The 16,531-nt window shown below is 39.1% G+C and overlaps 1 protein-coding gene and 1 pseudogene across 1 annotated transcript in view; both read left to right on the top strand.

Moving 5' to 3' along the window:
* LOC108542986 (oligophrenin-1) overlaps positions 1-16,531 on the top strand; it is a gene marked incomplete at its 5' end in the record, with an annotated part of 95,937 nt that overhangs the window by 62,003 nt on the left and 17,403 nt on the right. The window contains one exon of the mRNA XM_017893300.1: positions 8,530-8,677. Within this exon, the coding sequence (XP_017748789.1) occupies positions 8,530-8,677 (148 nt within the window). The remainder of the gene's footprint in view (positions 1-8,529; positions 8,678-16,531) is intronic.
* LOC108542987 (phosphoglycerate kinase 1 pseudogene) lies at positions 10,061-11,301 on the top strand (annotated as a pseudogene).

Genomic DNA, 16,531 nt, shown 5'->3' on the forward strand with positions numbered 1-16,531 from the left:
GCTACAGAGAAACTTTTGTGAAATGAAGAGTCAATTGATGCAGCTAACTTCATTGTTGTCTTCTTTTAAGAAATTGCCATAGCCACTCCAGCCTTCAGTAAGCACCATCCTGATCAATCAGCAGTCATCAACATAGAGGCAAGACCCTCCACCAGCAAAAAAGGGTATGATTTGCTGAAGGCTCAGATGATTATCAGCATTTTTTAGCAATAAATTATTTTAATGAAGGGATGTATTTTTAGGAATCATGCTTTTGCACACTTACTAGACTACAGTATAGTATAAGCACCGTGAAACCAGAAAAATTGTGTGGCGCAGTTTACTGTGATACATATTTTATTCTGGTGGTCTGGAACCAAATCCACACTGTCTCCTAGGTATGCCTGTATGTTACCTTATTCAACCATCACAACAACCCTATGAGGTAGATGGTATCACTATTCTCATTTTGCAGCTGACATTTGCAAAATGCAAACTGAGCTTCAAGTATGAGATTCATATAGTTTAAATTTCTTGCCCCTGGTTACATAGCAAAGCTCCAACACAACTAACTCTGACTCTGTCCTGACTCTTTGACCTCTATTTTGTACTCTGTCTTCCCGATTATAGTTGGAGAAGGAATAAATGAAAAAAAAGTTCTATTACTTAATATGCTCTAAAGGGCCTGGTAGCCAAAATTCATCCATTCATTTTAAAAACTGTCATTTAGCTGCTTTATCTTGCCTCATGCCCTACTCAGCCCTAGCCTCTAGAAATGAATCAGGAAAAAAATCTCTGCTGTCAGAAAAGTTATGGGACTGGGGGGTATCTGGAACCAACTAACACTCAGGATGCAGTGTAATAAAGACTGTGGTGAAGATGTGCATTGGATGCTGTGGGAGCCCATGGAAGGGAACTTACCTCTCTATTGGGAATCAAAGAAGTCTTCATACAGTGGGTAATGCACGATGTGAGTCCTGAAAGTCAGAAGAGTAGATTAATTAAGGTATAGGCTAACCTTCTATAAGAAAAGTCCTCCTATAACAGAGGACTGCAAATTATTTGGCTGAAATATGATGGAGAGGAGTACATTTTTCTCTCACCTAAAAGTTTAGCAGTGAATAGTCCAAGATCAATGGCATACTTTTGCCATCCTCACCACTTGGCTTCAGTTTCTTGATCCTAGATAGCTATTCCATTTGTCCCCATTTACTAGCCAGAGAGAAAGGGAAAAAAGACAGAATGTAATACAGACAGCTTCTTCATAAAAGCATGACCCAGAGGCTTTCATGCATTAGTTCTACTTGTATTCTGTTATCTAAAACTTAATCACATATCCTTATCTAGCTGCAAGGGAGACTAAGAAAGGTAGGCATGGGTGCCCAGCTACCATTCAGTGACTTCCATTAGTAAAAGTAAGAAGGGGAAGGTGGACACCAGTAAGCAATTAGCAGTCTCTGCCATAAAGGGTAAGAGTGAAAGTGTTCTGTGTATAGATCGCTCTAGATACATACAGGAATGAGACACCAGAGAAATTAAGTTCTATAAAAAAAAAAAAAAACAGAGAACTAAATAACTAAGAGACTAAAGAACTTTAATAATTCTGCATGGCTATAGTGGAGGGTGAATGTAGGGGAATAGTGGAAGATGGGGCTGGAGATTTCAGGCTCTGGCCAGATTGTTGAGTACCTTGTGTGCTAACTAAGGAATTTGGCCTTTGTCCCTAAGACAGGGAAGAGTCATTGAAATATTTTAAGCAGTGGAGTAACACAATTAGATTAGAGTTGAGAAAAGATCACTCTATCTGCACTCGGGTAGACAGATTAAAGGCAGGAGTGACTGCAGACAGAAAGAACAATTAGGAGACTATAATAGTCATAGAGAGACATGATGAGACTCAACCGAGTCAGTGGTAGTGAGCAGAGGGGATAGATTAGAGAGACATTAAGGAAGTATAATTGATAGAACTTGGTGACTAAATGGATGTGGGATGTGAGAAAGGGGGAGGGTTTTAATATAATAATGTCCAGATTTCTGGCTTGGACACTGGCATTGTTTTAGGTAATACAAAATTTTAAGAGGCGAATGTGTTTAATTCTAGAAATGTTGAATTTGAGATACCTCTGGGATATCCAGAAAGCAACATTGTGCAGTCAGTTAGATATATTGGTATAGAAACCAGTAGAGAAACTTGGTAGTGCAAGCCACATGAGTGGATGACACGGTTGAGAAAGCGAATGAGTGCAGACAAGTGAGATCATTAGAAGGCTGAGGACACAATCCTGGAGAACATCAAATTTCAAAGCCAGTGAAAGAGACAACAGTGTTCAGAGAAGCAGAAAGGTAAAGAGAGAGGAATTTTTAGAAATGGATTGGTTAAATGTGTTAAATGTTGGAGCACAGTCAAAATAAAAATGGAAAAGTACCTGTTGGAGTTGACAATTAGCAGGCCAGTGGTGATCATTGTAAAAACAGTTACAGAGGAGTGATGTGGGCAGAGACAAGGTTGAGGATCAACTGGAGGATGAAGAAATGGAGACTTAACTGTCTGGAAAGTGTAGAAGAAAATGAGTGTGATGGCAGTGGGGAGTAGCGTGGGTTCAGACAGGAGAGACTTAAGTTCGTTTAAACGCTTTTGAGAAACAGTATTGTAAGAAAGGAGACGAATGATGGAGGAAGGTCCCTGAGAAACAGGAAGAGATGAGATGGGATCCAGAGCATAGGTAGAGGCATTCTCCTTAGCAAGTGAGGAGGAGATAAAGTAAGTTTATAAGTGTGGATGTCAATGAGTTTATCAGTAGAGGGACAGAAAGTTGAAGTTGTTTACTTACTTACTTACTTACTTGTTTATTTATTTATTTATTTAGAGACAGTCTTGCTGTGTTGTCCAGGATGGAGTGCAGTGGTGCAATCTTGGCTCACTGCAACCTCCACCTTCTGAGTTTAAGCAATTCTCCTGCCTCAGCCTCCTGAGTAGCTGGGATTACAGTCATGCTCCACCATACCTGACTAATTTTTGTACTTTTAGTAGAGCTAGGGTTTAACCATGTTGGCCAGGCTTGTCTTGAACTCCTGGCCTCAAGGGATCCGCCTGCCTCAGCCTCCCAAAGTGCTGGGATTACAGACATGAGCCACCGCGCCCAGTCGAAGTTTACTTCTAATGACCTCCCTTTTCCCCTTTTCTCTAAAGTCTGAGGTGAGGCCATCTGTGAGGGAGGGTGTCTGTGGTCTGGTATATTATGAATGCCTCAGCAAGGATGTCTTCTAACTGAGCAAGGGGTAATAATATATGATGTGTTTATCTCCATTAAGAACACTCACTTGGGTTCAATCAGAAAAGATTGTTGGATGGACAGATGCATGGATGGATGCCTATAACCATAATAAATATGTATTCTGTTTTCTGTTTTCAAAATGTTTTTTAGAAATTCAGTTCAGGTTTAAATGTTCTTGAATCCCATCTGCATTAAGTAAGTATATTCTCATTTATTACTCCTCTTCATTATTCTAGACCAACATTTTTTCAGCCTTGGTATTATTTTGACATTTGGGGCCAATAATTCTTGTTGTGGGGACTGCCCTGGGTGTTGTTGGATGTTTAGCAGGTTTCCTTGCCTCTCCCCACTAGATGGCAACCGCCCTTCCACAGTTGTGACAATAAATATTTCCACAGATGTCATGAAATGTCCCCTGGGAAGTAGAATTGCCCCCAGTTAAGAGGTTCTGTTCCAAACCAAATGGAAGGGCACTGGAGTGAGAGAGAGAGAGAGAGAAGGGGGGTTTAAGCTAGACAAATACTCATGTACATTTATCAGTTGATCATGACAACTATACTCATAGACATGATCTTCTTTTGGCAAATTAGACAACTGAGGCTCAGAGAGGTTAAATGACTTACCTAAAATGACAGGCCATAAGTGATAGAGCTGAGGTTTGAACTCATGTGTGTTAGATCCCTACAATTTAGGTTCTTTCTTAAACAACAATAAAAAATATTTTAGAGGGATGTCCTTGTTTTCATTTTTATTATGTTTTAAAAAATCAAACTGAACTTAAAATTCAGCACAAAATTTAAATAACATAGAAGTGTGTAGACTAAAACAGGAATGTATCTTTTGACGTTCCTCTGTAATCCTATTCACTTTCCTAGAGGTTATGATTGTGATTGTTAACAATTTAATGTGTATGCTTCTAGACCCTTTTCTTTGCAATTATAAATGACAAAGGACAGTACATTCATAAACACACAAAGCTATTTTTGAATAATGACACCATACTATATATACTATTTCATAAACTACTTGAAAATATTTAATCTTTCCACCTCAGTTCTTACAAATCTACATCACTGCCTTTTAACAGTTGTACAATATTCCTCAGTGGGTGAATCACAATTTATGTAACTTTCCCATGTTAATAGGTATTTATGTAGTTTTTTTTTTTTATGGTACATGGCACTTGCATAGATATCAGTGAGTGTATGTGTCAGGATTTCTGCTCAATTGGGGTTCTAAAAGTAGGGAGATCAGAGTGCATACCTATTTAAAATCATGATTGCTACTACCAGATTGACCCCCAATATGGCTAAACCAAATCACCCTCCCAATAACAGCTTATAAAGGTGACTGTTTTTACCCACTTCTTTGTTAGTTTAGGGCAATATTGATTTTTCTTAATTTATCAGTCTAATAGGGAAAATGTGATATGTTGTTTGAATTGTAGTTTTATAATTATTAGTGAAGTTGATTTTTATGTTCACAAGCTATTTCATTTTCTTTTCCTTCGTATGTCCTTTTCAATGGCTTATCGCTTCAAAATCCTCCCCTCTCCAACCCACTCCTACACTATACTCTTCACCTAAGGCAGCCACTAATCAGTTCTGTCAGTATAATTTGTGTTTTCTAAAGTTTTGTATAAATGGAATAATGCAATATATACTTTTTTTTGGTCTGCCTTCTTTGATTCAGCATAATTATTCTGAGATTAATTTAAGTTGTTATAATGAGTCAATAGTTCATTCCTTTTTATTACTGAGTAGTATGCCATCATATATACCAAAATTTGGTTGTCTATTCACTAGTTAATGTACATTTGGGTTGTTTCCAGTTTGGATCTGCTGCAAACATTTGTGTACAGTCTGTATGACTTATGTTTTCTTTTTTCTTGAGTAAACATGAAGGAGTAGAAATGACTGAGTCAAATAGTAATTATACATTTAATTGTTAAAGAAAGTGTAAAACGTCTTTCTTAAGTAATTGTATCATCGTACTTTCTGGAAGAAACTGTAAAACTCATGTTAATTCTGTAAATGTTTGGTGGAATCCTCCAGTTAAACTATCTTGGTCTAGAGATTTCTTCTTTGGAAGTTTTTAAACTATGAATTGAAAATTTTTAATGGTTATAGGACTATTCAGATGATCTATTTCATTGGGTGGTTGTTTTTTTTTTTTTAATTCACTATGACATTGTCTGATTTTACATTCCCATCAGCAATGAAAGTTCCAGTTCCTCCATATTCTTTTCAACATGTGGTATGGTCAGTCTTTAAAAAATTTCAACCATTCTAATAGGTGTTCAGTGGTATCGCATCATGGTTTTAACATGCATTTCCCTATTGACCTAATGATGTTGAACATTTTTTTATGTTTGCCATTTGTATGTTTTCTTTGGTAAAGTGTCTATTCAAATATTTTGCTTATTCTTTAAAAACTGATTTACTTGTTTTCTTATTATTGAGTTACTGAGTTTTGGGAGTTCTTTATATTAGACATATATATGTATAATACAAGTTCTTTATCAGACATATGATTTACAAATATTTTAACTCAGGCTGTGGTTTTTCTTTTCATTCTTAACAGCATCTTTTAGAAAATCATAAGTTTTTAAATTTGATGTTCAGTTTATTGATTTCTTTCTTTTATGAATCATTGTATCCAAGAAATCTTTGCCTAACCTAAGATTACAAAGATTTTTCTCCTCGGAATTTTATAGTTTCAGCTTTTAAATTTGATTATAGCCCATTTTGAGTTAGTTTTCTTCTGTGGTATGAGATATGAAGTTCCTTTTTTGCCTGTGTATATCACATTGTTCCAGTGCCATTGCTGTCCTTTCTCCACTGAATTGCCTTTGTAAAATAAATAAATAAATTTATCTGTATAGGTGTGAGTCTATTTCTGGGCTTTCTATTATGTTCCATTGATCTACTCACCTATCTTGACACCAGTGCCACACTGTCTTAATTGCTGTAGCTTTATAATACGACTTGAAGTCAGGTAATGTTAGCCTTCCAAGTTGGTTTTTCTTTTTCAAGATTGTTTTGACTATTCTAGGTTCTTTGCATATCCTTATACATTTTTGAATCAGCTTGTCAATGTCTACATACAAGCTTACTGGTATTTGGGTTGTGTTCAATCTGTAGATCAATTTTTTAAGAATTTACATCTTAACACTATTGAGTCTTTATACCTGCAAACAAAATATATCTGTTTATCTAGATTTTCTTAATATTTCTCAGCAATATTTTGAATTCTTCAGTGTACAAAATCTTCTCTCTGGCACTTTGCCTTGCAAATTCTCACTTCCTTGCCTTTCCCATACTCCCAACTCAATCTTCTCAACGTAGGGATAGTACTGGGTTCCACCTGGGTTCCCCTTCCTGCACTGAGGCCTGCAAAACTCTAAGCTGGGACACTCATAGGGCTAACCTCATTTGTTTTTTTCTGTCTCTCAGCATTCACTGTCCTTCACTGCTGGATTTCCAATGCCTTTAAAACTACTGTTGCATGTGTTTTCCTAGTTTAGTTTTGTTTTGTTTTACTTGTTTCAGGCTAAATGAGTAAAACTAGTTTTGGTGCCCTATCTTGGCCAGAATAAGAAGTAGCTGTTTGTAGTAGTATTTTAGTAGTAGTAGTTAGTAGCGGTTAATAGTAGTAGTATTTTCAAACGACAGTTTGGCCTTTTACATTAGAATTGCAAATGTATTTGTTTTCGACTCAGCAATTCCAGTCCCTCTTCTAGGTGGTAGAGATAGAGCAGTGAACATGACAGACATGTTTCTGTGTTGTGTAAAATCTAGCTTGGAGACAGACAGCAAACAAAATCAATAAGTAAAACATGTTCTATGTTAGAAAGTGATAGGAAATGCTGAAGAGAAAAAAAATTAAACATGGAAGGAAGATAGGAATGGTTGGGTAGAGGGAGGGATGTCAATGTTTTAAATATATTGACCCAGAAGGGCTTACTGAGCAGAATATGTTTGATTAGAATCCTAGAAGAATGGATATCTGGAGGAAGATCAGTCTGGGTGGAATAAACAGTCAGTGCAACAGCCTCATGTATTTGACAAATAGCAAGAAATATTTGTAACAACTACTATAGTGTTTGAGCTCACAAAATGGTAGCTCTTTAGACTATTATTACTAATGATGGTAGAATTAGGAATATGACCTAGAACTGTATGGCCTCAACATTCATCTTCTTGCTGTTCAGTTGCATTTTGTCTTCCTTACAATCATGAGGCATATACTCATGGCTTGTAATTGTTCATACATTGTTTCTTATCATCGTCCTGCTTTTACACAGGCTTGCCTTGTGTTCTCAATCATGTTATTTCCATGCCTATGTAGTCTGTGTTGACCCTTGCCTGATGGGATATTGGGCTATGACATTTCTCTTTACACTAATCATTGGGGGTGATTTTGTTAGTCTCACTGGCTAGACAGTGGTCCCCTTTCTCCATCACATGTGTTTCATCCCGCAGTGTATGCACTTGGGCTAAAAGGTTGGTCTCCATGGAGACTGGAAAATCCTTAGGTACACATGAGACATTATATAAAAATTCTAATCACAGCTCCTTCTGCATGCCTTCAGCACTTCCTATAGCATCCAAAGCACTGTGTTGGTGCTTTTTAATTTTATTTTACTTTCTATTGAATAGGTAATGTACCATGGCATGAAATTATAAAAGAACAATGTGACATAGAAAGGAAAACACAGTTGTTCTCCCTCTATTCCCCAGCCAGTCATTAGTCCTACCTTGAGACAAACAATGTAATCAGATTCTTTGGTATCCCTTCAGAACTATTGAAAGCATATGGGCATGTAATTGTGTTTAGTCTCCTTCCATGTCCCACCCCCACCCAAAGAAGGTACCTTGACAGCTCCTTTCATTCCTTTCTTATCACACCCTGTGAAGTAGGTTTTGCTGTCCCTATGTTACGGATGAGAAAGCTGAGGCTCGGAGAAGTGAGGTGACTTGCCTAAGGTCTCCCAGGAAGGAAATGGAAAATCCAGGACTAATGCCACCTTTTATATGCATTTTTTCTTCCAAACTGAGAAGTGCCAGGTTCTGTGCCTTGAGCACGGTAGGAGATACCTAAACACTTACTGGTAACTAGAGTGATTAAGAAAATCTCTGAATCTTTGAATCATATTAGTATTCATGTAACAGACTCTAGATAAAAGGCCAGCAAGCATCAACTGGTGGGTAGCATTCAGAAGACAAAAACTTGATCCAATTATTCTCTAGATATCTTCCTTCTTTCTCCACAGATCTATTTAGGTCCACCTGAGGAAAGCGCTGCACCGCCAGTGCCTCCGCCTCGGGTGACAGCAAGAAGGCACAAACCAATCACGATTTCAAAGCGCTTGCTGCGAGAAAGGACGGTTTTCTATACTTCTTCCCTGGATGAAAGCGAAGGTCAGTACTGAGGTTTACCCTTAGCTTCTGAATGGTGATTAGAGACAGAGAGGATATCGAAGGGCAGAAGTGGTGGCATGACCATTTTTCTCTCTATAAAAGTAGATCTTTCCTGGCTCCTGAGCTTAAAAGCAGCCAGTGTTTGTAGTTTGTGCTCAGAGAGGGGATTAAGCCTTTGACAGTAGATAGGATGGTGATGAGCTTATAAAGGAAGTTACCATGTGGAGGATCCCTATAAGGCCAGTGCAGGATCCAAGGTGTTCTTAGATTTATGCCCCTAATATATTGAAATGGGTGAGCAAGGTGAATGTGAAATTTTAAATTCAAATATAGCAAACATGGATTGGATAACTACTATGTGCCAGGTACTGTGCTGGGTGAAATTAAGATACATTGCTTGCCCTCACAGAAGAAATGGAGACATAGATAAGTGAAAAAATAAATGCCTTCAGTGGAATAATTGCTAGTGTGGAGAATACACCCATTCTAAATGTGCCTCTGCCCTCCTACTCCACTAAGACCATTTTTGTCAGGTTTGCCAATAATCTCCATGAGGCCAAACCAAATAGCTACAACATTGTTCTCATCATACTCAGTTTGTGAGCAGCATCTGACACAGTTGACTAACTCCTCCTTCTTGAAACACTTTATTCACTTGGCTTTCAGGACACCAGATTTTCCTTTAATCTCACCAGATAATCCATCTCAGTCTTCTCTCCTGTTTTTTCTTCTCTTCCCAACTTTACATGTTAGAAGATCCCAGAGCTTTTTTCTTAGTCCTGTTCTCTGATCATGTTCTTTTCCTGTATGATCTCATTAAGTTTCATGGTTTTACATATCATTTAAATGCTAAAGATGATTTCCAAATTTATCTAAGATTGATATCCTGCCTCTTTTGTCATATCAAAATTCCTGCTCAATAGTTCTCCTTGGATGACTCATGGGCATCTCAGTTTACACTGTGAAAAACATAACTTGATGCCCAACTCTTTCTTAACCTGTTCCTACTCTGGTCTCCCCCATCTAAGTAACTGGCAGCAGCAGTCATCCAGTTGCTAAGGTCAAGAACTTTGGAATCATCCTCGGTTACTCCTTTCCCCTTTTCCTTCATATTGAATCAATTAGCAATTCTTGTCAGCTCTACGTGCACATTATATGCTAACTTCTACTACTGCCCACTGCTTCTGTCACTGTGAGCCACTATTATCTCTTACCTGATACCATCGCTTGCCTTCTTCCTTGCCTATAATTCATTCTCCCTGGCAACCAGTAACATGTACATCCTTTAAAATATGGAAATAAAAGATTCTGCAAGCTTCCCAAGCACACATCAGCAGCCGGCTCCCTTGCTGTCTGAAACATGGACCTCTCTCCATTTCCAAAATGTCGCTTTCTAACAAGCTGACACTGGACAAGCTGGACGTGAAAGGGAAGCGGGTCATTATGAGAGTCGACTTCAATGTTCCTATGTAGAACAACCGGATAACAAACAACCAGAGGATTAAGGCTGCTATCTTAAGCATCAAATTCTGCTTGGACAATGGAGCCAAGTCAGTAGTCCTTACGAGCCACCTAGGCCGGCCTGATGGTGTCCCTGTGCCTGACAAGTACTCCTTAGAGCCAGTTGCTATAGAACTCAAATCTCTGCTGGGCAAGGATGTTCTGTTGTTGAAGGACTGTGTAGGCCCAGAAGTGGAGAAAGCCTGTGCAAACCCAGCTGCTGGGTCTGTCATCCTGCTGGAGAACCTCCACTTTCATGTGGAAGAAGAAGGGAAGGGAAAACTCTGGGAACAAGGTTAAAGTGAGTCAGCCAAAATAGAAGCTTTCCAAGCTTCACTTTCCAAGCTAGGGGACGTGTATGTCAATGATGCTTTTAGCACTGCTCACAGAGCCCACAGCTCTATGGTAGGAGTCAATCTGCTTCAGAAGACTGGTGGTTTTTTGATGAAGAAGGAGCTGAACTACTTTGCCAAGGTCTTAAAGAGCCCATAACGACCCTTCCTGGCCATCCTGGGTGGAGCTAACGTTGCAGACAAGATCCACCTGATCAATAATATGCTGGACAAAGTCAACGAGATGATTATTGATGGTGGAATGGCTTTTACCTTCCTTAAGGTGCTCAACAACATGGAGATTGGCACTTCTCTATTTGATGAAGAGGGAGCCAAGATTGTCAAAGACCTAATGTCCCAAGCTGAGAAGAATGGTGTGAAGATTACCTTGCCTGTTGACTTTGTCACTGCTGACAAATTTGATGAGAATGCCAAGACTGGCCAAGCCACTGTGGCTTCTGGCATACCTGCGGGCTGGATGGGCTTGGACTGTGGTCCTGAAAGCAGCAAGAAGTATGCTGAGACTGTTACTCGGGCTAAGCAGACTGGGGCGGGGGGGCGGCATTTGAATGGGAAGCTTTTGCCCGGGTAACCAAAGCCCTCATGGATGAGGTGGTGAAAGCCACTTCTAGGGGCTGCATTAGCATCATAGGTGGTGGAGATGCTGCCACTTGCTGTGCCAAATGGAGCACAAAGGATAAAATCAGGCATGTGAGCACTAGGGGTGGTGCCAGTTTAGAGCTCCTGGAAGGTAAAGTCCTTCCTGGGGTGGGTGCTCTCGGCAATATTTAGTACTTTCCTGCCTTTTGGTTCCTGTGCACAGCCTCTATGTCAACTTAGCATTTTCTGCATCTCCACTTGGCATTAGCTAAAACCTTCCGTGTCAAGGTTCAGCTGGTGGCCAAGAGATGCAGTGCCCGGGAACCCTTAAACAGTTGCACAGCATCTCAGCTCATCTTTACTGCACCCTGGATTTGCCTACATTCTTCAAGATCCCATTTGAATTTCTTAGTGACTAAACATTGTGTGTTCTAGAGTACATGTATTTATATTTTGCCTGTTAAAAAAAGTGAGCTGTGTTAGCTTAGTTCTCTTTTGATGTAGGTTATTATGATTAGCTTTGTCACTGTTTTACTACTCAGCATGGAAACAAGATGAAATTCCATTTGTAGGTAGGGAGACAAAATTGATGATCCATTAAATAAACAATAAAAGTGTCCACTGAAACCACGAAAAAAATGGAAATCAGATCACATCATTCCCTCTGTGCCAAATTTTCGGTAACCTCCCTTCATATCTAGAATAAAATTTGCATTTTATTCTTCATTATATGACTGTTGCTGATTTCTCTGACCTTCATTTCTGAACTTTGCTCTCTCATTGTCTCTTTTGCTCTCTACTCTAATCTCATTGTTCTTGCAGGTCCTTACTTGTGTCAAACTTACCTAAGAGCCTTTGCATTTGCTACTCTCTTGGCCCTAAACATTCTTCCTCCAGAACTTCACAAGGCTCACTCTTTCATTCAGATGTCTACTAAATGCCATCTTCTCATAGAGATCTTTTCTTAACATTCAACTTAAATAGTTCTTTCTCCTCCTCCAATCACTCCCTATCCCTTTATATGGCTTTATGCAACTCATATCCCCTGCTACTGTTTGTTCATGTGTTTATTACCTCTCTTTCCCATTAGAATGTAAAATCTATTTGATTACCAGGCCCTAGAACAACTCCTGGTATACGTATCATGTATTCAGTAAATATTCTGAGAATGAATGAGTGGATGTATAAGGAATGATGAAGAGATTATCACTTAAGGGATCAACTCTTTCATAGAGGAGGTGAGCTGGCATTCAGGAGAAAGTAGAAGGGAACATTGAATGCCTGTCTGTTGTTCCATAGTCTCATTTTTATAGAATGGGTTTGTTTATTTACAGTCTCCTCCAATATAAACTCTATGCCAGTGGACACTTGTTTTTTTGTACTGTATCTGAAGCATGAGCACAGTGCCAGGCAGATAGTAAGTTCTTAATAAATGAGTGCAAAAAAATGAATGAACTGGGTGTCAGTAGACAGAAGGTCTAATTTAATCTTGGCTACTAGCCTGCTGAATAACTTGAGCTAGTCACTTCCCCTCTCTGGACCTCAATTTGTCCCTCTGTGGTGATGAGGGCTTTGGGCCAGAAGATCTCCAATGAGGTTATCCAGTCTAGACATTTATTTTTTATTTTTAACTTTTTAAAAAACTGAGCTGTAATTCACATACCATAAAATCCACCATTTTACAGCATACAGTTTAATGGTTTTTAGTATATTTTGTGCAACTATCTTATTCTAGAACATATTCATCATCCCAGAAACCCAATACTTTTAAATTTACTTCTCCCCCAACCTCTGACAGTTGCTGATCTACTTTCTGCCTCTACGGATTTGCCTATTCTGAACATTTCATAGAAATGTAACTATAGAATATGTGGACATTTTTGGATGGCATCTTACTCTTAGCATAATATTTTCAAGATTCATCCACATTGTAGAATGTATCAGTACTTCATTCTTTCTTTCTTATGGACAAATAATATTCCTTTGTATATATGTAGCACATTTTATTTATCCATTGATCAGTTGATGAGCACATGGATTGTATTCATTTTGTGGTTATTATGAATAATGCCGCTGTGAACATTAATGCACAGGATTTTCTGTGGATGTCTGTTTTTAATTATCTTGGGTATATACCTAGGACTGGAATTGTAGGTTATATGGTTGGTCTATATTAAAACTTTTGAAGAATTGCCAGGCTGTTTTCCAAAGCAGTTGTACCTTTTTTTTTTTTTTTTTTTTTTTTCTTGAGATGAAGTCTTGCACTGTCACCTGGGCAGGAGTGCAATGGTGTGATCTCAGCTTACTGCAACCTCCGCCTGCTGGGTTCATGTGATTCTCTTGCTTCAGCCTCCCGAGTAGCTGGGATTACAGGTGCACACCACCACACCCAGCTAATTTTTTATATTTTTAGTAGAGACAGGGTTTCACTACCTGTCTTGACCAGACTGGTCTCAAACTCCTGACCTCATGATCCGCCCACCTTGGCCTCCCAAATTGCTGGGATTACAGGCGTGCGTCACCACACCAGGCCACAGCTGCACCATTTTACTTTCCCACCAGCAATGAATGAAGGCTCCAATTTCACCACATCCTTGCCAACACTTTGTATAGTCTGTCTTATTTATTCTAGCCATTCTCTGTGAGTGTGAATCCATCATCTCATTTAATGTTCAACACTCCCATGAGAGGTAGGTATACTGAGCTCTGTTTTATAGTGAAGGCACTGGAAGCTCAAAGATGATGAGTAGTTTTCCCAACTAACACAGCTGCTAAATGACAGAACAATTTACACTCATCTATCTTATCCTGAAGCTTATTTATTTACTATAATATCACACTTCCTATAACCTGTGTGAACACTGTTCTGAGAAGGAACCAATCCTACTCACCAGTAGCATCTCATTATCTTACTCTGAAATTTGTTATCCCTTTTGTATATAGTATGTCGGTGACTCCTTTCACCCTCTCATGGACTCCATCACACCTCCATAACTAAGCCCTGGTTATTCCACTTCTTTAACCTCTCTTGAATCTGCCTCTCTTTTCTGATGCAGCTCTAGTTTGGATCCTTCTCATCAGCAGTCCCCTAGCTGGTCTTTCTGCCACCAGTCTTTCTGCTCCAACCTATTTTTCGTTGGAACAAGCCTACTTTTCATCACTTTTCATAATGAACCCAAAGGGATGTTTAAAAATGCATATTTGATAATGCCACTTCTCCCCACCCCCAGCCCTCTGCCCCCCAAAATCATTGTCTTCTGTGACTCAAAGGCAGAGTTTGTATTCCTGAGCACGGCATTCATGGACTTCATAATATAGACCCAACTTATTTCAGCAACCTCACCTCCAGCTACCCACAATTTTTCATCTATAATTGGTCCCTATGCTCAAGCCAAACCAAACTTTTCATTATATTTTCTTAGGCAAACATGGTCTTTCATTCCTCCAAGTTGTTTTTTGTTTGAATGCCCTTTCTACTTTGCTTCACCTTTTGGAATTCTTCAAGGCCCAGCTCAAAAGTTACCTTTTTTATAAAGACTGTCTCTAATCCTTGCAGTCAGTATTAGTACTGTCTTACTCCTAGCACTTATTTGCATGAATCTAAATGTATTATAATAATTGATTTATTTCTATTACAGTACTAATGTGTATTCTCTCAAAGCTTCTCCCCACCTCTTACCCACCCATAGAAGAGAGGCCTCCACTTTAAGGGTTGGCCCCATGCCTATTTATGAGGTCTCACTGTCTGATCCTGATTCACTCGCAGTTCTTCATAGTCCCTGAGGCTTGTCTGTGTGTTTTCCTGTAGAAATGGATGGCTGCTTAGGGAAAGGGGATGGCACCGAACTTTTATTACCTGACAGAGCAATGAACTCTCTCTTCAGAAAGAGTAAATAGACTCTGGAAACAGACTTCAAGATTTGAAACTTGGCATTTCCACTTAGTAGCTTTGTGACATGGAGACTTCGGGTGCCTTAGATTTCTTATCTGTAAAATGGGGCTAATAACAATGTACTACTTTATAGAACTGCTTTGAGGATTATATGAGATAATCCAGGTAAAGCATTTAGAACAGGGCCTGCCATGGTGTAAGTGTTCAAGTAATAGTATATGTTATCTTAGTATTATTCTCATTATTACTATCATTGTCACTATTATCATTATTTTTATTCACCATACCCCAGAACCTGGAAATAGTTTCCCTGCTGAAAGGCCTAGCTCCGAAGTCATCATGGCTTCTATCATTACATTTCCTATTTTCCCTAGCAAGCAGAAGATACTTTCCTGAGTGGACGGTAGCAGCCTCTCTGAGGCTGTGTATGTGGATCCTCTTTATGAAAACTGGCCCTCTTGAGATGGTGATGATACTCTATGGCCTGTAGGGCACAGGCAACCTTTATTGTCTTCCCTAAGGGAGAGCAAAGATGGAGTCACTTGGCCAGAAGAAAGTATTCAGATAGGAACATGCAGCTGAGATGTTGGGCTAAAGCATGTGAGGGAAAGAATTTATGTCACCATGCACTTTATTGTTTGGAGAGAGTAGATGTGCTTGAGTTACTCCTGAGTGCTATATGTTTAAAGATGGCCTCTGCCACAAGGCATGTCCTGGAAGCCAGAGGCTCTAGTTACTTGGCACTCTTGTGCTCATGTTCATGCCGTTATTTGTGAGCCTTTGGTAGTTTTTTTTTTGTTTGATGGCCTCTGTCTGGTTGCACTTGTGCTAGGGTTAATAAATAAAGGGCTATGTGTCTACTTTGGGACAAAATTACGGGGACTGCAGGGGAACTCCCCTTGGTTCTGGCCCCTTTGGCAGTGGCATCAGTGGTGACAGATTCCCAAGGAGAACAAAACTGTCTAGGGAACAAAAACCTTTGCAGCAAGACTTCCCCCGTGGAAACTGTTGCCTCACTGCCCACCCACCACATAATAGTGTAAGTAATAACCACCAATTAATGAGTGTCTGTTATGTGCCAGGCACTGAAATAAGTGTACCATCTCCTGGAATCCTCACCACAACCTCATGAGACTGGTATTCTTTATTATTCCCATTTTACTGAGGAGAAAATTTGAGGTACAAAGAGAATAGGGAACTTGTACAAGGTCTCACAGTTGGTAAGAAGCAGAACTGAGATTCAGACCTGGCCACCTGGCTTCAGAGCCTGTATTTCTTTTAACATTTTATTACGAAGAATTCCAAACATAAACAGAAATTGAAAACAAACATATTGAACTCTCCACATTTCAGCATTTAAAACATATACCCATTCTTATTTCATCTATACCCCTACCTGTTCCCCCAACCTACTCATCATGTCATTTTATTTGTAAATGTTTCAGTATATATCTCTAAAAGAAAGGAACTCTTTTAAAAGCAAAACCACAATATCATCATCATACTTAAAAGAAAATAAAACAAAACAGT

The sequence above is a fragment of the Rhinopithecus bieti genome, unplaced genomic scaffold (assembly GCF_001698545.2).
Source record: "Rhinopithecus bieti isolate Rb0 unplaced genomic scaffold, ASM169854v2 scaffold_24103, whole genome shotgun sequence".
In the NCBI taxonomy this organism is placed as follows: Eukaryota; Metazoa; Chordata; class Mammalia; order Primates; family Cercopithecidae; genus Rhinopithecus; species Rhinopithecus bieti.